General features: G+C 49.8%; 1 protein-coding gene across 1 annotated transcript in view; it reads right to left on the reverse strand.

The window, feature by feature from the left end:
- Positions 1-24,908, reverse strand: part of Vangl2 (VANGL planar cell polarity protein 2) — a 26,520-nt gene extending 1,612 nt beyond the window's left edge. The window contains exons 1-7 of the mRNA XM_008840801.3: positions 24,621-24,908; positions 9,529-9,790; positions 9,277-9,397; positions 5,346-5,953; positions 4,251-4,387; positions 3,615-3,750; positions 231-462 (exon numbers count right to left, since the gene is read on the reverse strand). Of these exons, the coding sequence (XP_008839023.1) occupies positions 231-462; positions 3,615-3,750; positions 4,251-4,387; positions 5,346-5,953; positions 9,277-9,397; positions 9,529-9,599 (1,305 nt within the window). The 5' untranslated portion in view covers positions 9,600-9,790; positions 24,621-24,908. The remainder of the gene's footprint in view (positions 1-230; positions 463-3,614; positions 3,751-4,250; positions 4,388-5,345; positions 5,954-9,276; positions 9,398-9,528; positions 9,791-24,620) is intronic.
- Between the last annotated feature and the right edge of the window lie 349 nt (positions 24,909-25,257).

The raw sequence follows: 25,257 nt of genomic DNA on the forward strand, positions 1-25,257 counted from the left end.
AATAGGCTTCAGTCATTCCCCCAAATAGTCCAGAAGCCTTCTTTTGTCTCACCCACCTATGAACTTCATTCCTCACAGACGGGGCAGACAGGGAGACAGAGTAGATGAGAAAAGAAGGAAGTGAAGATGAGAGAAAAAGACAGAGTGAGGAGAAAACAAGAGAAAGAAGCCATGGAGAAGAGGGACTACAAGCTGGGGAGGGAGAAAGGATCTGGAAGCAGCAGGCCTACCTTGGGCGTCATGTCATGGGTGATACAGAATTCCAGGTGCTGCAGGATGCTCTCCATGGTGTGGTAAGGCTGCTGCTTGGTGGTCCGAAGGTACTTCTGCATGGCACGGGCCATGGATGCAAAGATGGCTTGGGCTGCCTCCCGGGGGTCCATCACCTCCCTGGGGTTCTTCTGTTCCTCCTCCTGCAGCCGCTTGATATGAGTGAAGGCCTCCTCCACGGCCACCACGAGCCTAGGGGACAGGAGGAGTCTGGACCAGATGCCCACCTTTCATCTCCAAGCCCCACTCATTGGCTCTGACTACTGCAGCCAGAGCGAAGTCAAGCCTTTGTGCTCTCCCGGAAATAACAGAAGCCCACTTGGAGCCAAGGACTGGGCTTCTAGGGGAGTAGGGGTTAAGGGGTAGAAGGGGGTACTTTCCCTCACAGACAACAAAAAACTGCTATAGAACTCAGTGGACCCAGACCAGGGACTTAAGAGTGAATAAGTCTAGTATCCGGAAAGACTGTTAGGAACTATGCTATAAGAAAGACCAAACATCCTATCAGACCCTAGGGAAAGACTCCATACCACACTATAGCATGTCAAAATAAATAAACATGACAGCGTGAAAATAGCATTTTTATATCAGCCATAATAGCACAGGCTATGCTGACATTTGACAGGGTAAGGGGGATAGATGCAGCATCTAAAATCAACAAAGGATTAATACCAGAATACACAAAGAATCTGCTATAAATCAAGAAGAAAAATGCAAGAATCTTTATAAAAATTAGTAAAAAGAACCAGGCATATGCCTGTGATCCAAACATTCAGGAGTCAGAGGCAGAATCAACATGTTTGAGGCCAGCCTGGTCTATACAGTGAGATCCTGTCTCAAAAATCTAAGTAAATAAAATAAAAAGGAGCCAAGGAGATAAACAATTCACACAAGGCCTAAAAGTCACTAGCCAAGTTGGGATAGGAGTTAAAACATTAAGATACTTCCCCATCAAAATGATGACTATAATCCAACACTGGATAGGATGTTAGGAGAATGAACTACTGTGTAACTTGCCTTGTTGCTATGCAACAAGCTGGACATAAAGACCACATGGATGGCTCTCAAAGCACAGTGTTAAGCAGGAAGCAGAAAAAGTCAATTTACACTAACAGCACATAGCCACACAAATCAACACTTAATTTGTACAAAGACATAAACACATTTTAAGGAAATCAAACACATTGAAGAAGGTGCTTAAAATGTGGGTGGGGTGAAAGTAAAGATCCAGAAAGGACTAGAAAGAAACTATGATGTAGATGTGTTAAGAACTAAGGAGTGTAAGGAATGTTTTGCACTCAAAGTCTTAAAACTAAAATAAAGCCCACCTGGCCTAAGAGCAGAATTGGTCTGAGGTGACAGGACAAGAAAGGATATAAGGCCTATAGCCAGTATCCAGACATCCCAGGACGGGGACCCTTCAATGAGCTTATTTGAGATAGGTCTCTGGACTAAGTATGTATGATCTAGGTCTACAATTTCTGCTCATTCTGCTTCACTAAAATTTTTTTAGAAAAGTTGTTTTTGAAAAGATCTTTTCATCTCAGGGGAACCAAAGGAAAAAGTTTCCTATCATCTACAAGCACAGCAATGTGGGAAGGAAAGAGGCCCCTGTGTATCAAGAGTCACAGTGGCCACCCATGCTGCAATGTCACAGAATTGGGGCTGGCAACCTTTGTTCTCCAGGGGATACCAAGATGGGGCTGTCTTCCTCCCTTGAAGCTTGGAGATGGTGTGGAAGAGGGGTGGAGAGCAGGGCAGGTAGCCTAGTCCCAGACCCTCCTTCTCTCTGGTGAAATCCTACAGACCCAGGTAGAACCTGGCCACAGCAGGCATTAAAAATGACTCTTCACACATGACCTAAGTTCTTAAGATAAAGGAAGAGTGAGGACAGCATTTGAGAATTTACCAAAATAGAAAAAGCAGGTGTGGTGGCACATGCCTATAATTCTAGCACTTGGAAGGCTGAGGCAGGAAATCATCATGAGTTTGAGGCCTGGCTGGACTACATAGTGAGACCCTATCAGAAAAAAACACCTGCTGAGCAAGTGTGTAGAATCCATTGGATGGAAGTCTAGTCTAGTCTAGTCTAGCCTCGATCCCTGCTGTTACAGACAAGGCTAATACACCTGTATGAGTCCTTACCATACTGTAGTGGGCAGAATTCAGAGATGCCCCCACCTCTACCAGACTCCAATCCCTTGTTATTTAATAGCTTTGGTACATATTACAAATGTAATTCAACTGCCACATTACTTGACCTTATAATAACAAAACTGGGCTGGGGTGACAGCTTAGGCAGTAAAGTACTTCCCTTATACATGAGGACCTGAGTTTGATCCCGTAGAACTCACATTTAAAAAAAAAAAAAAAAAAAAAAAGTCACCAATGTGGCCTGTGCTGGTAATTGCAACACTCAGGAGGTGGAGACAGGCAGATCCTTGGAGCTTGCTCACCAGCCTAGCCTACTTGGTGAGCTGTAGACCAATGAGAGACAAACTCAAAAGTGGAGGGCTAAAGAGATAGCTCAGTGGTTAAGAGCACTGACTGCTCTTGCAGAGGACCCAGGTTTGGTTCCCAGCATCCACACTGTGGCTAACACCCCTATGTAACTCCAGTTCCAGGGGAATCCAATGCCCTCTTCTGACCTCCGTGGGTACCACACAACACGGGTACCACTTATATACATACATGTAGGCAATACACTCACACACATAAAATAAAAGTAAACAAAATATTTTTTAAAACAAGGTGGACGACACCTGAGGAACAGCAGCTGAGGCCATCCTCTGGCTGCCACATGCATGCACACACATGAACATGCACACACAAAAATAATAAAAATAACAATAACAAATAATTATCTTGTTGGACCTGAAAAACAGAATCGTCTCTGATAGATGGCAAAATTCAGAGAGAGATGGCTCTTGTTAGAAAAAGCCACCTCTTGTGCTGGAACCTGTCTATGGGGTTGCATGACAGGAAGTGATTCTGTCAGAAGCCAGAGAGGGAACTTTGAAGAAAAGCTCAGGTTTAGGTGAGAGTTGCACTGACTTTAGCCTTGGAGGCCCAAGCAGATGGCCCAGCAAGCCTGAACCTGAACCATGGAATGGAGAGATAATAAATGTATTGTTTTACAACTGCTAAGTCTGTGGTAATCAGTTATGGAAGCAAAAATGAATGCACACACCCTAAATCATCACTGCTCTGTTTTCAGCAGGGATGGGAACCTCTTGGGCCTCCTTTCCCCAACTCATCCCACAAGCACACCACCCCTCACCATACTGACCCTTCCCCTCCCTCAGGAATTCACCTGGCTCTGTGCTTACACACCCTGAACCCACCTAGCCCTGCGCTTCCGCACTCTGCGTTCGTGCTCAGCCTCCTCATAGTAGTATTCGTTGTGGCTATTGTCCCGCCGCCTGGCCGCTGCTGCAATCACAGCCCGAGACTGGCCTGTGGAGTTATTGGTGCTGTTTTCTGCATAGGATCAGAACAGAAGGGATGGTCACATCAGAGTGTGGCCTCTCTTCCCTCTCTAGGAGCTCTGGGAACAGAGCCTGACACATTCAAAGGATGCGTTCCCACCGCCCAGCAATACCTCCCAGTCCCAGCCCTCCTGGCCACCTCTGGGAGAGACTGCAGGAAAGCAACCAGGAAGGCATTGGAAGGGTGGTGGAAGTCCTGCATACATGCCTCCTGATTTGGGAGGTTCTGCAGCTCAGGGCCACAGGGCAGAGACCAGGGTTGTGAGCAGACACAGAGGAGCTAAACCAGGGGATACACCGTAGCATAAAGGGCCAGCAGGTAAGATCAGCAGCTAAGACCAGCCACCTGAAGTCAAGGGAAATGACAGAACAAAGGGGCTAGGACACAGGCCAGAGAAAGGAAAAAGCAAGGAAGAAGGATGAAAGTCAGGAAATAGCTTGGAATCCTGCTTGGGAAGAGGCCGGGAGGGGTGGAGGAGCAGGGCCGCTCACCCTCTCCGAGAGAATACACCTTGAAGCCAGACACTTTCTTGGCCAGGACGGACTTGGGCAGGTTGAGGAGGGCGGGGTTGTAGACAGGGAAGTCATGGTAATACTTCTCCAGGATCCACACTGCCACTCGCTGGATGCTGTTGGGGAGACGGCAGGAGGGGAAGGGAAAAGGGACAGACAAGGGGCGCAGGGGAAGGGACACATCAGGGCAGGTCAGCAGGACTGGAGAGGACACACGACAGGGACAAGCTGCTTCCAGGAAGCCTATCTTAAACCTGAGGTCTACTTACCAGGCTCCCAACCTTTCCCAGGGCTGGGTCTACTAGTCCTTCCTTGCTATTCTGAAGCCAGGGGGAAAAGGGCCCCAGTCAAGGGGTCTCTTCATCCCACTACAACATCTCCCAAGGTTCTTTTTATTATTATTATTTATTTATTTTTATTGTATATGTATGCATGTGTTCACCTGCATATATTTAAGTGCACCCATGCAGCAATGCCCACGGAGGCCAGAAGAGGACGTTGCTCCCCTGGAAATGGAGCTACAGAAAGTTGTGATCCACCATGTGGGTGCTGGGAACCAAACCTGGGTCCCCTGCAAAAGCAGCCAGTGCTCTTAACCACCGAGCCATCTCTCTAGCCTCTCTCCCAAAGTTCTTGACAAGACCTGGGAGGTACCACTGATACTCACAGCCTAGGGAAAGGAGGAGGAACATCCTGCCTCCAAGCAGGCCAGCTGCCTCCTCTGGCCAGCTCATTTCACTGACACTCACTAACTACACAAGAAGCTGTACCTCTAAGAAAAGGCTAGAAAATCCCCTGTGCATGCCCTATATCCCTCCCTGCTTTGGTTCATCCTTCTCTGAGATTCCTGGTTTTTCACTGCCTATCAGCTCAAAACACCCACTGGCATCTTGCTCAAAACCTGACATTAGGCCACACTCTTACTATGAACAGCAAAGTACTCAACTCAAACTCCTTCCCACCCATCCCCGCCCAGCCATCACCTCTAGTCCTCACCATCACCACCCCCCAAACACATTCCCTGTCCAATTCTTCTCCTACACAAGCCCCACCTTCTTCTCCCAGCACCCGTACCTGAGATGGCCAACGTTGTAGAAGCGGCTGGCCCCATCAGTGGAGCGCACGACCTTGAGTGTGAACTGGGGCTGGAGCTGACGCAGCTCCAGGAGGACCACAGCCAGGTAATGCACGAAGAGCAGGGCATCTACCAGTGACACGGCAAACTGCACCACACCCTGGTAGCTGCGCTCCCGGGCATCCAGGATTCGCACGCCATAAAAAAGCCAGTAGGAGACCACGAGCAAAAAGACCAGCACCATGAGCAGGGCACGGAGAACAAAGACACGGGGCAGCGAGGCCTTGGGCCGGCGGAAGAACAGAGCCCAGCTGCCCAATAGCAGAATGAGCAGCTTGAAGGCCACAGAGATGAAGAGGCCCTCGCAGGCCGTCCCACAAGGCTCCAGCTCCTCCCGCCACAGCAGTGGGGGCAGCAGCAGGAAGGCCAGCGGTGTGAGAAAAGACAGCAGGGCCAGGGTGGCCCCTGCTGCCACGCCCAGGTGACGAGAGCAGTCCAGTGGCACACTGTCCTCCATGTCCTTGGCGATGCGTGTGAGGTCATCATGAGAGATGCTGTGCTCAGAAGTGCCTGTGACGACGGTTGTTGTTTCACCCCAGTTGTCATCCTACAGTCAAGAAGGAGATGAAGAGGAAAGGATAAAGGAGAGCAGAGAAAACAGAGGAGCAAATGGGAAAGGACATGGAAGAAAGGGGCGGAATCAACAAACATGCAATCATCGAAGAATTTACTGAGCTCCACTGTGTACCTGTACCTGTCTTGCCTCAAGATACTGACATCTAAAACCTGGGCCCTTGGGGAGCTGCCCATAATCAAAGAGGAAAACACCCCCCCCACAGCAATAACCCTTAGAAAAGAGAACATAAGACAATTGCCAAGGGAGTTACTCAGTCAGTGACAACAACCTAAGGGGCAGGCCTGTCAGGCAAAACGGCCAGCTTCCAGAGAGTGATGGGACATGAGCTGACCCCTGGCAACGGGTGACATGCAAAAGCTCAACTGAATGAGTGGTTCCTAGTCCCAGCTGCACACATTAGAATCACCCTAGGGAGCTTGGAAAATATACCAATTATGCAGAGTGAGATCTGCTTGTCAACCTTTTTTTTAAAAAAGAGCTCCCAAGATGATTCTAATGTTCAGCCAAGATGGGGACTCGCTGAACTAAATGATCTCTAAGGACTGCAACTCCAAAATGTGCTCTGTGGACCAGCAGTATGGAAATCACCCGGGAGCACGTTAGAAATGCAGAACTGCCGGCCCATCCCATGGGTATTAAACTAGATCTACGTGAATCCTTCAAACATTCAAGTTCTAGAGATACTATCCTAAGTTCCTCTAAGTCTTTGCAGCATTCTGTGATTTCAACAGAAGCCAGAGAGAGACACTGGGGCAGAGATTAATGGAACAAGGCACCCTGAGGTTGGAGAGATCTGGGGATCCAAGTACAGGGGCAAAAAGCAGAGTGGCCAGGAAGGAAAGGGCAAGAGCCACTTGTGTGGGCCATGCTGCAATGCCAGGCTAAGGAATAGGCATCTACCCTAGCCAGGTGAGGTGGTATATGCCTGTGATCTCAGCAAAGGAAAGCTGAAGCAGGAGGGTCACTGTGAGTTCAAGATTAGCCTGGGCTACAGTTCAAGACCCTGCCCTGTCTCAAAAAACAAACAAAATGCCAGGTGTAGTGGTGTGTGCCTATAATCCAAACATTTGGGAAGTAGAGGCAGGAAGATCAGAAGTTCAGGTCATCCTCAGTTACATTAGTAAGTTCAAGGCCAATCTGGGCTACATAAGACCCTATCTTAAAAAAAAGAAGACATTATTACTGTCTGGCATCACTTGAGGTGTGGTTCAATAATTAATATTGGTCTAGTTTGACATCCTCATTCTAAATCAGAAAATTTTGTTTTGTTTTATTGAGACAGACATGGTCTAAAAATCATCGGTCCTCCAAGCATGAGGGAGAAGAGCAGACACAGGGATGGGAGGGGTGGATAAATGATAGGGGAAAAGTGCAGACTCAGAGTCACTGTGAGTCTCTGTAAAGCCAGATCTACTGGGGGTGGGGTGCATCTAAATGGCCATAGCACAGGGGGCTGGCTGGCTGAGGTCCCCAGATGCCCTTCAGAGTGTGATCTGCTCAAGCTATTTCTGCCGTGGCTGGAGGCTACCCTACAGAGAAGCTCCAAGACCACTGGGACTTTCAGTGCCTACGAATCACTCCCAGAACATCCGGGACATACAGATTCGACACCTGGAGGATTCAGGCTACAGGACTGAGACACACAGGGGTAGAGTAGGAAGCAGCCTGGCAGGGCCAATGACTAAGGAGCTGAGGAATCCCCTCTCCCAAAGACAGTAGAAGAATCTATCTGAATATAGAAATAGGTGCACTGGCCACTGGCCACTCCAGGGCTGGGGCAACCCCCTCATCCTATGACCCACCCCCAGATATACTATCCTTTCAAGGATCAATGCCTTGGGAACCCCAGCCCAACAACAGGTGAGCTAACCATGTCTCCAGATCACTTCAAACACCCAGGAGGCCAGGTCCCACGGAGAAGTGTCAGGGAAAAAAGGGAGAATGTCTTGGGTAGGGTTCTGCTCCTGACACTCAGGAACTCCCAGTGTCATACACAGATTGCTTTCTGAGGAATGAAGCACTAAGGGTCCCCTTTCCTTAAGATACTCCCAAGAAGAAAGAACAGGAAGAATGAGACATGGGCAATCTCAGGGTCACCTCAAATCTTGTCCCTCCTGGATTCCAAGGCTGTGTTCTACTCTACCAGAAGCCACCTGCTCACCTTGTCCTGGAGAATCTTTTCCAGGGTGCCCCTTTTATCTGCCAACCTCACTTTTTTCCCTAGCTCTCCATCCACCCACAGCTTTCCCCTAGGACCTAGGTGATCTAGTTCCAGAAGCTAACAGCAGAGGGCACTCAAGTGCACACACCTAAGACTCAGCTGGAAACCTGGTTGCCCACACCCACAGACCCCACCACCACCACTGTGGCCCTCCTACTCCAGACTGCTCCAGTCCGACTGCTGGCTTAGAGGCAGAGGAAGCACAGACAGTTCCCACTACTCAGCCTGACCATCTCTGCCTCTTGAGATAAGAAAGCATTCACTGCCGGCCTCCAAAGGGTCTCCACCATAATTCCCTGAATTCCACTGCAACAAGGTCCCACCTTGGGACCCTAAACAGAGGGACACATAAAAACAAGGTATCCCCCCTGTCAGGTGTGGCACTGTAACACCTGTAATCCCAACACTTGGAGGCAGAGACACAAAGATCTCAAGTTTGGGGGGGGGCGGGTTAATTATTATTTTTATTTTATTTTATGTGTGTGCGTGTATTTCACCCATGTCCTGCAATGCCTGAGGACAGAAGAGACTGTCGGATCCCCCTGGAACTGGAGTTACAGACAGTTGTTAGCTGCCATGGGTGCTAGGATTCGAACCCAGGTCTTCTGCAAGAAGTGTTCTTAATCACTGAGCCATCTCTCCAGCCCCAAAGAGCTCAAGTTTTAAGAATAGCCTAGGCTGGTCTTATGAATGCAAGGGCTATCCTGGGTTTACATAAGGAGACCCCTATGCAAGAAACAAACAAAAAAGCCAAAATATGCCGGGTGTGGTGGCACACGTCTTTAATCCCAGCACTCCGGAGGCAGAGGCAGGTGGATCTCTCAAGCTGTTTCTGCAGTGGCTGGAGTTCAAGGTCAGCCTGGTCTACATAGGGAGTTCCAGGCCAGCTGGGGCTACAGGGAGACCCTGTCTCAAAAAGACACACACACACATTTATATATATATATTCCCAGATCCTGTACCTGTTCTAAGAGACCAGATTTCCCAGCCCTTCCCTTGCCTGATAGAGCCTTCAGCCTCTCCAAATGATCCCAAAATGTCTGATCTGGACCACTTTATCCCTGATGCTCACCCGCTCATCCCCCCGCGTGGACTCATTGTCCAGCAGGGGCTCTCCTGGGGCCTGGATTGTCACCGACTTATCTCCACGGCTCCCATCTCTGCTCTTAGAGCGGTGTCGGTCCCGGCGTTCCCTGTAGCAGAAAGCCAGAGAAACAAGAACTAAAGGTCAAAGTCTTTTCAGCATCCCTCCACCACACTACCCCAGCATACACCAACCTCTCTACCAGCCCAATTTCCCCTCTGCCACCTGTCCCCTGCCCACCTGTGCTTTCGGGAGCTACGGGAGTGGCCCGACTTGTAGGAATAGCCCGAGTACTGGGACTCGGTATCCATGGCGTCTGAACGCCGTGCCTTGTAGCGCTCCAGGGCCGCGAGCTGGGGCCTCTTGGGGGGCCCCACAGCCACCTCCTTCAGCACAGGCTTCTTCAGGCCAAGAGGCACCTTTAGGAAGTCAACTGTCACCCTGAGGGACTCTATTTTGCTGGACGAGTAGGCTTATCTCAGAGAAATTCCAGCGACGCTCCCTGAGGAGAGGAAGCAGCTAGTTAGGGGGGAGCTTGGGCTTCCCATGGGTCAGGAAAGAAAAACCATCCCCAAACGCCACAGGAAACAAGTGAGCCCAGCCACTGCCTGAAAATACCTCATTCTGGTTCCTGCTCTATCCAATGGCTCAGCTCCTCCTGCCCAGCCAGCTAGAAAGACCCTCCCACCCACAATGAGCCCAGGACTCAGAGCTCGGGAAGATGGCTCCCAGGGCAGGAAGGCCACCCAGAATGATCCCACCAGGACACCCCATTGGGGAGGATCAAGGCAGTGCTTTCCTGATAGGCAGGCAGCCTCTTTCATCCACACTGCAGGTCTAACAGAGGATGGTATCTCCTCCCCTCTTTCCCAAGTGCCAACCATCATCGTTCAGAGCCCAGTACCTCCAGTCACAGGGGCCCCAACTACTCCAGCACCCAATGTCATCTTCTCCACTGACCCAGTCAGTCTCTACTAACAGTCATCACCATGAACTGAGCAAGCAAACCTCTCTAACACACCTTCTTTAAACCATATACTTTGCTATACCTGGGTATTGTGGTGTAACGGAACCTAAGTATATGGTCTGGGGGGAGACGCACAAATAAGCAAGCAAATGCAAGCAACTGCGTTAGCCTAGTGGAAGAAAAAGAACAAGGAACTACAAGGACAACTACACAGGGCTCTTCGGGGTTGGAAAAGTCGTTTATTGGTTTTTCTGTATTGAGGGTTGAACCTAGGAACACGTGTGTTAAGCAATTGCCCTACCACTGAGCTAGCTATATCCCCAGTCCCATGGAGATAGTTTGAGTGAAAAGTCTGAGAAAATAACACAAGCGGAGGCCCAAGGAAGGAAGCAACGGCCCACAGCAGAGAGGAATGACACCACACTGGGGAGATGGTGTCAAGAAAGGGCTCTGCGTGTTTGAAGAACAAAAGAGTCATGCCACAGCTGAGGACAAGGCCAGCTGAAGAGTTCAGGTTTTACTCGAAGGCATCAGAAAGCTTATTTTAGCTGTGCAGATATGGATGTGGAAAAAGGGAATGCAGAAATCGAGAGATCAGTGAGGAGGCCCTACAGCAGTAAAGATGAGGCTCACAGGACCAACGGAAGGGTGAGAAATGGATGCCCAGAGCCAATTAGACCCGATGAAGGGCTGGTTGAGGGGATGGAGAGCATCAAGTACACCTAGCCAAGCACACAAAATAAATAAAGAAAATGCAATAAAAATTTAAATAAAAAAAGAGACATGGGTCTAGAGAGATGGTTCAGTTGTGAAGAGCACTGGTTCCTCTTCCAGAGGACCCAAGTTCGGTTCCTAGCGCCCACATGGTGGCTAACCGCCGTCTGTAACTCCAGTTCCAGGGGATCCAACACCCTCTTCTGACCTCCATGGGCACTGCATGACACAGGTGCACTTACACACATGCAGGCAATACACTCATACACATAAAATAATAGTACATTAAATTTAAAAAAAAAAAAAAAAAAAAAAAAAACAGCCAGAGCAAGAGAGAAATAAGAAAGCAAAGAACTGGGAGGAGCACATTTGGGGAGGAATAAGTTTACGGAGGAGCATTTGGGTGAGGACTATGAAGTCCACTCCCTACTCGCTCACCTACCTGCCTATGGTCACACAACTCATTGGTGGGAGAATTGGGTGTTAAAGCCAGATCTTTGAATGCAAATCCCAGGTTCTTTCTGGGCAGCTGGGCATCCAAGGAGCTGGACTCAGGAGTGTCTGAGTTGTCGATATGAATGACAGACAGAGCCTCTGTGTTAAACGGAGGAGAGGACAATATAAGGGACCCAAGAACCCTGAAATGTTCATGTCTTGAGGAAAAAAGAGCAAGCAAAAGAGGCTAAGAAGGCAAGACCAGACGAGGCCAGGAGACCTTAGTCCCAAGGCAGTCAAAACAAGGCAAATGGACTTCCAGGGAGGACTCAACACAACCAGGCCTGATGCTGCTGACAAGTCCGTTATGTTAACACTGAAATACACTTGCTTTGTATAGATACCTTTCCTCCAACTACTCTAAACCACTAACAATTAAAGAACAAGCAGGACTCGTGACACATATTTGTTTGCATCTGGGCTGGATAGCGTTAGTTGTCGACTTGACACACCTGGGTTAAGAAAGCCTCAGCTGGGGAAATACCTCTGTTGGACTGGCCTGTGGCCATGTCTCTGGGACGTTTTCTTGATTATTGAGTGATGTGGGAGGGCCCAGTCCACTGTTGGTGGTGTCACCCCTGGGCAAGTTGTTCTATATTGTATAAGAAAGCAGACTGAGCATGGGCCAGGGGAGCAAGCCAGTAAGCAACATTCCTCCATGGCCTGTGTTCCAGCTCCTGCTTCCAGGTTCCTGTCCTGAGTTCCTATCTTGGGCTCCCTGATGAACTGTGACCCAGATGATGTAAGCCAAATAAACCCTTTCCTCCCCAAGTTGGTATTGGTCAGAGTGTTTTGTCACAACAATCGAAAGCAGACTAGAACAGCACATACACACACACACACACACACACACACACACACACATACATACACCCGCCTTCTGTGGGCACAGGGCAAGTAACTGATACCCACCTAGTAAATGAATACACTTGTCTGTAAGGGAAACTGCCACTGAAGGGAGATAAAATCTATGTGAAATTCATTCATTTATCCTTATAACAGAGTCATCTGGAGGCAATCCATGAGCCAGTGATATCAGCATGCCCATGTGATAGCAAAAGCAAGTATGTTATAGGGACATATTTAAGGGACAGATATAAATCCTTCAGCCCAACCCTGAACCTCTCTAAAACTCTTTGCCACAAATAGGGCCCACATCCACCCCTCTGTCTGCAAATTACAAGCTAGGCTCCTCTACCCCGCTCTTGAGAACCCATTCTACTGGTCTATTCCTCCATATGGTTTAGATGTCTCCACAGCACACTTTTGATGTGGTTCTCCCTTATTCTTTTTAGTCCTCCTCTTAAAAACTGAACTGTGTCAGGATGCTCAGACACAAGTGGATTAAAGAATGAGGGGGTGGTAAAGCAGAAAGGCAAAGGAGTGCCATGGATTAGAGTTCAGACAGACACCAGTGCCCTCTTTCTCTATCGCCTCATCCTCACCCTGAATAGCTGCATCTGCCAACAGCAAGAGCCTGGCTGGGCCTTGCACTCAAAGATCTGGCTTTAAAACCTAATTCTCCCACTGATGAGTTATGTGATCATAGACAGGTGACTGACCCTTTTGTGCTTACGGCCTGGTAAAACAAGAAGTGATGATACCGCCTCCATGGGGTTGCTGTGAGGATCACGGGCATGAAAGAAGCACTTTCATAAAATGCACAGCTACTAATCAGTTAAGCAATTAATAAGCTCTCAAACTCCAGTCCCTAGCCACTTCCTCTGAAATTAGGGAAGGTAGTATAAATAAATCGTGCTGTTTGTACGACTAAATAAAGAACTCACACACACACACACACACACACACACACACACAACATCCCAACAGAACCCACTACTTCAAAAACTCCCAGATGTAAAGTGAAGCCAGTGTTTCCCCTACATATAAAATTTCAAACCATACTGGGTGCCAGTCACCTCCCAACTCTTTGTTCTGAGCTGTTCAGCCTGGAGCCCCCAACTTTCCTCCCCACTCCACAAACACAAGTCAACTTCAAAAACTCCCAGATGTAAAGTGAAGCCAGTGTTTCCCCTACATATAAAATTTCAAACCATACTGGGTGCCAGTCACCTCCCAACTCTTTGTTCTGAGCTGTTCAGCCTGGAGCCCCCAACTTTCCTCCCCACTCCACAAACACAAGTCAGGGTGCCCAAATGCAATAAAACAGGATCCTCCTTCAGCTACCAAACACATGGGGTACACAAAAAGCACCAGCTTCTGAAGCCCTTGCCTACTATCCCTTTAGGTACCCAAGGGAATTAATCCTGGCATTGGGAAGGGCTGAAAGGTGAGCAAAGAGATGAGCACTTCTCCCTTACTTAAATCAGTCTCAAGAATCATGTTTGGAGGGTCTCCCGGGTGGGCAGCGTTCCCAGGGAGAGGGTGGGGGAGGGGATCACTGGATGAGATCAACAAGTAGAAATGTCAAAGCGGTGACTGGAGAAGGCCGTACTTGGCGCGGCGCAGAGCACCGGGCTGAGGGTGGGAGGGTGGGAGGTTGTAAAGAGGGAATCTGCCCCACTGTTTTTCACCTCTCCCCGACTTCCCATGACTCAAACACACACACTCAGTCCCCTGCTCAAACCAGTCATGGATTTTCTGGGGTTAAAAGGAGGCCAGAAAGGAAAGGGGGAGAGAAGAGCAAGCCCAGCACAAAAAGGAGACCCTTCTCCCCTCCAAAGGCCTTTCAGAAATAAAATTAATGGAATGTCTCAGTATCATCCCAAGGGGATTGGCGGGGAGGACTGGGGGGAATGTGGGGGCTTTTGTCCCGGCTGCCCAGCTTCTCCCACATTGATCACCATAGCAACCAAAGCCCCCTGTTGCCTAGGTGATGGCAGCCGGGTCCTGGAACCCATACCCAGAATCCAAAGCGAGAAAGGTTATAGAGGTGGGGGAACAGGGACAGAGGAGTAAAGAATGGGGCTTCTCCTCTGGCAGCCCCAGCTTTTGTCTGAGCTCCAGATTGAGTTTCTTCAGGAAACAATTGGAGGCCTCTGGAAAAAAATACACTGCAAACCTGGCAAGAGGCAGAGGGAGCAAGGCCCTGGAGTATGTGGGTGTGTGTAGGGGTTGGGTGGGGGCAAATACAGACTATGGTCAACTTCCCATTCCCCACTCAGAGGACAAGCTCAAATGGACAAATGCTGAATACACACATGGGTACCCCACATGTAGCCTGTGGTGAAGACAATGACCAGGCAGAGGCACCTGTGGTCAGCACAGAGCTCTAGCCCTGCAGTGCAGTTTGGGTCTTTAGGCCTGGTGTGGGGACATGAGGCAGAACCTGGTGAGGAGGAGGCTGGGAAGAAGCACTGTAGAAGTCAGGGTGACCCAGCCAGAAAAGAAAAGGTACACAAAAAAAGATAGGATAGGAGGCTGATAGTTCCTCTACAGAAGACAAGTACCAGGCCGGCAGTGCAGTGGCACCTAGGTTTGACATTAGAAAAGAATTTAGCCAGAAGGAGAAGATGGGAAAGAGAACTTGAAGCTAAAAGTTTTGCTTTGGCTGGAGTCAGTCTCTGATTGGCTGTTTCCTCTCGTAGCTAGGAACTAAGGAAGGGTAGTTCTACCTGGACACAGTGGACTGGGCAATTACCTCTTCAGAGACCTCCTGAAGAGGCACCTGTAGGCCCTTGCCTGTTGTGGCCCTCTGAGTACTACACAAACGTCTGGGTTTACTGCATCCAGTCTGGGCCCCTTTTGCACAACACATACATGGGTGGCTCCTAATCTTCACCAATTGCGCAGGCCCAGTGTTCAAGGATATCAATGTAAGTTACACCAAAAAATGCTGGGTGCCCACTTTGGGGGGAAGGAGAGGCAAGAGCCAAGTCAGATGTCCAGCCTCCTCCGGCCCAGTGTCCACTATCTGCCTAGAGGCAGAGCACCTGCTAGGTCACAAGGTTAGGTAGCAAGAGGCAGATCGAAGGCTCAAAGGCTTAGTGTTTCATCATCACCACAAGAGTCTCTGAGATTCAAAGATGTGCCCAACCAGGTGATTGTCACACAATGGTTTTTGGTTTGAGTGAAAGTACAAACACCTAACATGCCTTCTGTAGAGAAAGTGCTGGACTCTGACTCTGCCTTTCTCTCTCCCCTTCCAGGAGACAGTAGACTGACCCACTCACTTCTCAGCAGGTGCCAGCACTAAGCTGAATGATACCCCAGAGGGGTATCCCAACCAAGTTTTACAGATGAAAACGTGAGGCCCAGAAGAGGAAAGCAAATGGCTGGCCAGTGGTCACTTCCACAGCAGGCCATGTTGGCATCCTGCTACTGTTGGGGAAACCTTGTAAGCCCAGTGGCTTTGAAGTGTGCTCTTGGAAAGGGGCCATGTTCTTCTACAAGTCTCCCTCTAGGAACAAACAGCACTGTCAGAAGCCAAGGAAAGGGTAGATTTACCAACTCCTGCCCTATCCCTTCTCACCAGTGATAAAGGGACAAAGGGTCAGAGACCAGGCAAGCCTAAGCCTGAGCAACCAATGCCAAAGAGCCTCTATCTCCAGAAAGGGCAATTTCTGTACCTAGTCACCCACCACTAAAAATTTAACATTGAGCCTTGGACGTGGACAGGCCACTCATCCCAAGAGGCCCATGCTGAATTATTCCTGCAACAGAAAGAACCAGGATACGGAATGCTAAGTGCTGTACCCTGAAAAGGGGCCCAGTGACCCTGGATGACAGTGCTGCTCAAGAGGCCAAGGAAAGCATTGCATCTCCACAGGCCCAGTGAGCAGGTAACAGGACGGGATCCTAGGAGCTGGCACCAGGTGCCCCACCCCCACACTGCTAACCATGCACTCTCCTAAGAGGGCCAGACATGAGCTCACCAGTCCTCACAGCCCCAGGGTGGGGGCAGGATCTTTCTTCTAGCAGGGGAGGGCCCATAGATGGGCTCCTGCCAGGGTACCTGAGCTTGATGCTAACTGGAAAGGACCTAGGAAGCAGGGCCACACCCATTTCCACCTTCCATAATTTCCCTCAGTTATGATGCAGGGGGTGAGAGGGGTGTCTTCCAAATCCAGACACCAAAACACTGACACACATACATACGCACATACATTCTAGTCCCCCTCTGAAACCTGGAATGGCTCCTGCCTGCCCCACCCAGCTCCACCCACCCTGGCTAGGCAGGTTTTGTAGAGACCTGCTCTGCTCTCTGGCACCCCTACCCCCATCAAGCTCTCAAAGTCCCTGCCCCCAATCTAGCACATACGCATGTGCACATACAATCACACGAGTGCGCAGGCCACAGCATCCCATTCCCTGGTTTCCCCTAGACCCATCCCTGGTCAGACTTAAAAGAGCAGGGGATGTTGCGGGATGAGTAATCCCTTTGGCATCTCTCCCAGGTTGGGGCCATAGGGGAAACAGGCCACAGAGCCTGTGGCCCAGAGGTAACGAGGGCTGTGTGATGCCAGGATGCCGTTTCATTTTCACCACCCACAGGGCTTTGAACTGCTGCTTCCCAGACTGGGGCAGAGGCAGCCCCTCCCCACACACCAGGTGAGCAGTGGAAGAGCTAAGAAGGAAAACAGGTACCTCAGAGTATCCTCAGAGACAGGGAGAAGGGCAATGGGGAGTAGGTGGGCTGTGCAGACCCACAAGCCCTCTTGTTGTGAGCAGGCACACAAAATGCCTCCCTAGCCTCAGTGCCTGCTGTCCTGAGTAGACCCCAAGTGTCCTGACCCCAAGACACCTCAAAGTGTGCTCACTCAGCCCCTGCCTCAAGGTAGGAAGAGCTATTTAGGAAGAAGAAGCCAGCCAACCTCAGGTTGGTGTGTGGACCAGGAGAGCTGAGATGTGGGGAAGGAGTGTGGGGGAAGAAAGCCATATGGACACTGTGGGTGAAGGCTGGCTTGTGTGGGGAAGTGGCAGAGTGAGCCTCAGGGTGTGAGACACAGTGTGAGGGGGGTGGGGGTTAGGGTGGCAGGCTTAGGTTTCTCCATAAAACCTTCTCCTCCACCTCAGCTCAGGACCACTCTTATCCAGGCAAACTGAGCTAGCCGAAAGACCATCTTGACAACATCCCCCTAACCCTCACCATAGGTTCTAGCTCTTTCTGCCAGACTCTAAACTCTCCCAGACTTTTATCTGCCATTTCCATTCCTGGTGTAAAGCAGGTGACAAAGTATGTGTTTCTGTTCACACTTGGCCATTTTTAAGTTGCCACATCACACCTCAGGCTCAGCACCTGTTCCTATCTAACCTCTTCCCTTACCCTAAAAAGACAGAGCCCCTATTCCAAATTCCCACAAGCCCATTGCTTTCTGTCCAGGCTGGGGGAGCCCAGCACTGGTACAAGCAGAGCGTGAGTGTGCTGTAGGAAAACAATGTGACAATGAAGGCCAGGTCCCTCTCCATCACAGTGTATGAGCTACTGCATGAGCTATGGTGGCCGAAGCCTACAGTATGGCAATGAGAGCCAGCCCCTCTCCACACAAGACTTCCCGTGTGGTGAACCTACAATCTCTCCCTTCCTGCAGCTCCCACCCCACACCTCAGTCAGGCAGAAAGAAAAGGGAAGCTCTAGAACAGGCTTCTGCTAACAAAAGCCCTGCCATGGCTTAGACAATGAGAAGACTGGGAAGAGACTGGGCCCTCCGTGAGGCCCCGCCTGTCTCTCATCCTCAGAGGGAGACTGCTCTACTTGTCAGGCTATATGGACTCCTGTTATGTTTCAAGGGGGCAGAAGAACCAGTCATGTTCAAGATTAAAGGCAAGAATAAGTCATCAGATCTAATTGGGATGACAGCAGGGAAAGGTGAAGAGAGCACTTTGGGAAAAGGAAGACCAAGCAGTCTTTTATGAGCCATGTGATCTTTGAAGACTCACTTTCCTTCTTCAAACCTTGGTTGTCCTGTTTGTAAAATGGGGACAACCGTTCTTGATGTAATAATGGATACAAACTGTCACAGAAACTGGAACATAATAGATGCTCAATAAAATGTTGGTTTCCCACCTCTTTCAGGTACTGCATAGCCAATCTTTCCACTTCCTATTCCCATAGCTTCACTGTGAAAAGTAAGATCTCACTCAGAATAAGGAGGAATCATCTTTGGGTGCAGACTTGGCTCCTCCCCAACATGGAACTCAGCCAGGAGCTGAGAGAGTAGCCAAAACCCCTCTTCCCACACTAACTGTTCCCTCAGGGACTCCTGGGTTCCCCCACTTCTCCCTTCCCTCTTTTTCACTTAAAGCGAGGCAGAGCCTGGGCTCCAATCCCTTCCCTTCTTCAGCTCTCAGCCTAGCTGTTCAGGAAAGGGCAGGGGAAGGGGCCCCAAGCCTCTTGCCCCACCCTTGGCCCCCAGCGTCTTCCCACTCTCCCCTCTCATGGCCCCACCCTGATTACCAGGATAGCTCTGCTGATCCCAAGCCGGTTTCCAGCTGTCTTGTCTGTAATTACCAACCCTGCCAGGGGCATTGGACTAGCACTACAACCGCTCATTTCCAAAGGGCCCCACCATTAAGGCCTCAGCCTCCCACTCTTCACCAAGCAGAGGGGAGAAAAGAGATGCAAAGATCTGCCCTGATCCACTGCAGTTCAGCCTAGATCCCAGTAGACAAGGCAGCAAAGGGCTGCACAAGGGCAGACAGGACAGAGAGATGGAGAAGTGGGAGACACAGGGACAGGGCATGAACAGGATTTACTCCTAGGCCTTTCTACATGTCCACTATCAAAACCTCATCACACACAGGATTACCCACCTGTAGAGGGTAAAAGGAGAGATTTCAGGTCAATTCAGAGAGAGAGGAAGTTGATTCGAGGCAAAGCAGGAAGATAAGTTTGTAGAGAAATGAAGAACGGAATCACACAGATGGAGCTGCCAGGAAAGAGGAGGAAAGAGAATGTTAAAAAAAGCCCTGAGAAGAGGCAACACTATCCTCCTCTCCTCTCCCTGATGCCTCCACCTCCAAACCCCAAGGACAAGGAAGGAAAGGGATCATTAATTTTGTTTTATACCCAGAGAAACTGAGGTCAAATCCCCACTTTGTACTTTAAGATCCAGCAGTACCAAACACCACACAGGGCTTCTGGCTCATGCTTAGCCTCTACCAAGCCCCTCCTCTGTCCTCTCTGTATCTGTTTATCCTTAAAATCAGCTAAAGATTTGCATGGGGTAGAATACTATTCACCCCATAAAAAGGAATGGAGTACTGACACATGCTACATCGTAGGTGAACCTTGAAAACGTTATGCTCAGTGAAGGAACCCAACACCTGATGGTGCATGCCTTTAGTCCCAGCACTCGGGAGGCAGAGGCAGGTGGATCTCTGTGAGTTCAAGGCCAGCCTGATCTACATAGTGAGTTCCAGCTACAGGGAGACCCTATTTCAAAAAGAACAACAAAAAAAAAAAGGTCACACCTATACAACCTCATTTATAGGACACAGTCAGAACAGGTAATTCCAGAGATAGAAGGTAGATTGGGGGTGGCCAGGACCTGGACAGACGGCACTGGCATAACAGCTTAATGCATCTGCAATTCTTCAGGGTTGGTGAAAATGTTTTAGAACTAGACAGAGGTGGGTACATAGCACTACATGTGTACTAAATCCCATTCTCTTTAAAGAAGTTCATTTCATGTTATGTAAATTTCTTCACTCTAGAGTCCAGCCTTAGAAGACAAAAGAAAAAATGAGGAGGAACCCAATAGAGGGATGCTTTTGGAAGCCCTTGTCAAGAAACTCCAACGGACTCTCATATGAACATTTGAAAATTGCCCTGTTGTGGTTTTTTCTAGTTCCCTGTCTAGAACTTGTAATACTAAGTTCTTTTGCCTTTACTTCTCCTTCACATCTCCTAGTCACAGTTCAAGGACTTTCTTTTCCCCCTAGAGATAACAGTTATGCAATTTGGGAGTCTTTTAGATAGACCCACTGAAGGGGTACCCCAATTGCCTCACCCTGTGTCCCTGTTCAGCATGGAAGAAGCCAGAGCGGTCTACGTCCCTATTCCCTATCCAGCAAGCTGGGTAATCTCCTTCAGAGGATGGTGTGATAAGAATAGGAAGTAGGAATTGGCTAGGCAGTTAGGGTAAAAAGACCCCAAAGAAAAGTAGCCAGTTTCTTGACTAAAAGTCAAAATGTCCTTGGGCCTCTTAGCAACATACTCTGTTCCAAAGGCCAAAAATGTCAAAAGTATTTAAGGAGCTTGTATCTAATCCTTAAAAGATTTTAGGAATACCTCTTTGCGGGGGGGGGGGGGGGGTTTGGAGGACCCAAAAGCCCCATAAAAATAAATAAATCAATCAAAGAAGAAGAAAGTACATGAAATTATCAGAAAAAAAGTGATGGGGAGGAGTTGGAGGCGAGGGAGTGGGCATACATTTGACCAAAACACCTTATATGCATGTACAAAATTCTCAATAAATTATTTATGTAAATAAAAAAATGATAAAGTTTACAAACAAACAAACAAACAAAAAAACCCAGTGGCTGGCACATCTCTTTCAGGAACTCCACATCAGGGTCAAGCACTCTTCCTCTATGCTCCAAGGGCCTCTAGGACATACCTTCTTACTGCATTCATGGGGTTACAGGGATCAACGTGTTCAAGCGTGTCTAACTTGTGAACGAGTATCTTCTTCACCCCTCCATCCCTGTGCTTTGTGTAGCACCTGGCAGACAGTGGGCTATGCTGAGTACATTCTACCAGAGAAAAACACAAGCAAAACCCAGCTCTCTTGCCCTAGTGCTCAGACCTCTCTCCCTTACAACAGCCATAGGCTAGAAGCTAGCAGTTCTACTAAGCATTCATTGAGCCCTCTTCTCTGTGCCAGGCACTGTTCAACATACTCTTCCCAAATTATTTCACTTGATCCTCATAAACCTAAGAGGAGGGGCCAATTATCAACTCCACATAACAGACAAGGCTTCAAAAAGTGATCTATTTTGTCTGAGGTCACAGAATTAGGATGTGGCAAAGCCAAATTTTAAAAGCAAACTGTAAGCAAGGGGAGGGAGGTCACTGGGGGAGGAGGGGGAGCTGGGATTCCCTGTGGACAGATTCGGTGTGCTTGAAGATGGTGTCCTAAAATACCTAAGCTTTTTTTAAATGTGTATGAGTGTTATGCCTACATGTATCTAAGTGTACCTGTGTCATATAGTGCCCACAGAGGACAGAGGAGTGTGTCAGATCCTCTGGAAATGGACTTACAGATGGTTACTAATCATCATGTGAGTGCTGGGATTCGAACCCAGATCTTCTGCAACAGCAGCCAGTACTCTTAATTACTAAGCCATCTCTCCAGCCCAGGAATGAAGCTTAATAACATCAAAAGGTCACATTGTATTAGTACCCATTCCAACTAACTCTTATCTGACTCCTCCCTCTGGCCTCAGAGTAAGGGGAGCTGAGGGAAAGGCAAAACTGAGAGGAATGAAGGGAGCTCCAGATCTCTTCCCCAGAGGAAGTAGATAAAAGTCCTGCTCTGGGACCAGGGAAAGGAGAATCCTTTCTCCTGAAGACCTAGAAGAATGTGATGGAACAAGGAAGGCACACCAGGGAGGCCTGCCCCGGAAGAATTCGAGGAAATACAAGGCAGGAGCAGACAATAGAGAAGGAGGGGCAGCATGGCCACTGGTTCCCAAGCTGGAAGTACTTTTTGAAATGGCACTTCCTATTGTCTGACCACAATTCCTCCTCCTTGGAAGACAGCCCCTGTTCCCTTGCTCATACAATCATGTACACAGAAAACATATACAGAATAAAGAAGGTATGACAGAAAGCCAGGGCACTTGTCTTAGACACACAAGTGCCTAGCTGATGCTGAGAACAGCCATCAGATGAGTATCTGGTTTGAAGGAATGAAGCATTACAAAAACAAAATCTAGACTTTTCCTAGTCTGCTCCTAGTCCTAACATTTTCTAAACCTCTCCACTCTTATTCCCAGGCTTTACGAAGGGTAGGGAGCCCTGAGGACTAAAGAGGGAACATTCCAACTGCACATGCCCATTCGAAAGTAGCATTCCAACTTCAATTACCCAGAGACCCTAATGGGCATGTGCAATCACAACTCAGTCTTAAAACTGATGTCTCCACCTACCCTCTGGCAGCAAGAGGAAAATGGCTGAGGGCATGCAGTAGGAAAACAAGGCTTGGATCCTAAAGAGGATGACCAGCCTCTTCTTCCCTTCACCCCAAAACACAGTGGACAAGAGCAAAGAGGGAGAAAGAAGCAGTGACTTCTCTCAGGAAAGATGCCTACTTCCAGATAGTCAGACTTCCCACAGAATGATGACTCCTTTCACCCACCACATGGACATCTGGCCTCTGGCAAGCTCAAATCCCCCCACCTCCTCTCTCTCCAACCCAACAGTGCTTCTCACCACAAATAGGGAAAACTGTGGAATAAAGCACTCCAATACAACTGCAGAAATTCTCAAAGAAGCATTTCCGTGCCATTTCCTCAATCTACTGTTCCCTCCTGGGCCTTGTGTCTCTGTGCATGCTTCTTCCTCTTGCCTCCATCCCCACCCCAAAATCCAAACTTCTCAGGAACATCGGGATCCCAGAGGCAGGGCAGAGTTGGAGGGCTCTCAAGTAGCCACCTTCAAGATGGCTTTTCAAGAGAACTGTGACCTCAGGGGGCATAACTGAAGCAGAGAAGCCAAGCATGTGGCCTCAGAGCATGAAAACCCAACCTATGACAGTGTCTCCTTGAGTTTTCCAATCCCTAAATTCCTCTAGGACTACAACCACATGTCCCCCACCTCCCCTGTCCCTGCTCCCCACAACACATGCCCTCTTCCAGAAAAGCCCATCTCCCCAAATAAGCACCTCATAAGATGGTTGACTTCCCACCCACCCCCATCCCTACAGCCCCAAGGGTCTCAGATACTCAAGACACTAATTACCCTTAAGCCTAGGCTGGGCCCATTCAAGAAGCTCCAGATCCTGCCCTCCCTGTGGGTTTTCTGCCAGGAAAATCTGCCTGCAGAGACAAGAGGTACCCCCAACACACACTCAAACATACACACCCCAGCAAAGGTAGGCACACACATCCAATAACTTAACTCATGAACAGAGATTACACACAAGAGCAGAGATTCACACACACCCCTTCTCAACACACCGGTGCACACACACCTATTCATTATGTACCCATTCCTAGCCACGTCTTTCCCATAAGCCCCTCTCAGTACATACAACATGCAGACACACACCCCTTCCCCCGAGTATACACACAAATACATATCCAAACACACAGCAGATACGTAGTCAGCTCTCTCTCTTCCTCTCTCTCTCTCTCTCTCTCTCTCTCTCTCTCTCTCTCTCACACACACACACACACACACACACACAGAGAGAGAGAGAGCACTGGAAAACATCTACACATCTAAACCTAGGGCCCACCTGCAGGAACACGCAGCACATCAAGGCGTGCACACACACAAAAACAAAGAATCACGCTCACCATCCACCCTTTAAAACTCACTAATTCAGTGCCCAGGACCCTCGATGATGCGTAAACAGGACTAGAGAGAAAGATGCTGGCGTCTCGACTCCACACACCTTCCTGGGTCTCTCGCCGCCAGCCCCATTCTTGGGCTGCACAACACACACACACACATACACACACACACACACACACACACACGCACACACACCTCTGCTGTCTAGGGCCAGCTCCCCGGGATCCACTCTACGCCCTGAACATATACCTACTCCCATTCCTCCCCGCACTCCTGCGGTGTGTGTGCATCCCTACACACGCTCGGCTTCCAGTACCTCCAGCCTCCTATCCTTTCGCCGCCTCTCCCCCAACCTTCAACACACGCTTCCCAATCCCCGGCTTCAACCAGCTCCCTTGGGATCGTTTGGGCGCCCGCCCCGGGCCCCAGGCCCAGGAAAGTCCCCGGCTCTCAAGGCCTGGGCTCTGCCCCTTCCTCTCCCCAAAGTTGGGGGGTACTCAGCAGTACAGTGGAAGAACCCACCGGAAGGGGGCTGCTTCGAGGCCCCCTTTCCCCATAAGCCTCCCCTCTTGCTCCTGGGCTGGGCAACCCCTGGCCCCTTGCATGATTGTCTTCCTTCTTCTGCTGCTTTTTTCTTTCTTTCTTTCTTCCTTTCTTTTTTTTTTTTTTTTTTTTCCTTTTTTTTTTTTTTTTTTGCAAACTTTGCCCGCGTCCCCGCCGCCCGGCCCTCACCCGCCGCAGCGAACTGCCGGGTGGGCTGGGCTGTCGCCCCGCTCCGCCAGGCGCCTTTGTATCCGCAGCGCTCCGGGTCGCTCCGAACTCCGCGCTCCAGGCCGGGCAGCGCGGGCGAAGGGGGGTGTCGAGGGGGGCTCCAGAGTCCGCTCACCCCCGGCTCGGTCCCAGACCGCTTGCCTCTTTCCCCCTCGTGGCCCCGGGGGGCAGGGGGCCGGGGGGACTGGAGGGCGCTCAGGCTCCCATGGCCGGACTAAGGATCAAGGAATCAAGATCAGGAATCAGATGGGGAGCCGCGGGCGGAGGGGGGGAGGGGGCAGAAAGCTCCCGGGTACCGCCTCCCGGCTGTTCCCGCAGCCGCCGCCCCTCCCACCGCCGCGTCCATTGTCTGCGGCCCAGCTCTTCCCCGAGTCCCAGCCCCCCCAACCCTGCGCTTTGGATGCCCGGCGGCCCTCCCCATCCTGGGAATCGGCGCCCGCCTTGCGAACCCGGCCACCAGGCCAGGAACCATGGGCTTCAGGCTGCCCTGATTCTTGGCTTTGGTCCAGCCTGCAGCCCCTATTAAAGCTGTCTCCTACACACACACACATACACACACACACACACACACACACACACACATTGAAGTCGTTGTCCC

Source organism: Nannospalax galili, unplaced genomic scaffold (genome assembly GCF_000622305.1).
Source record: "Nannospalax galili isolate Female #2095 unplaced genomic scaffold, S.galili_v1.0 scaffold579, whole genome shotgun sequence".
Lineage (NCBI taxonomy): Eukaryota > Metazoa > Chordata > Mammalia > Rodentia > Spalacidae > Nannospalax > Nannospalax galili.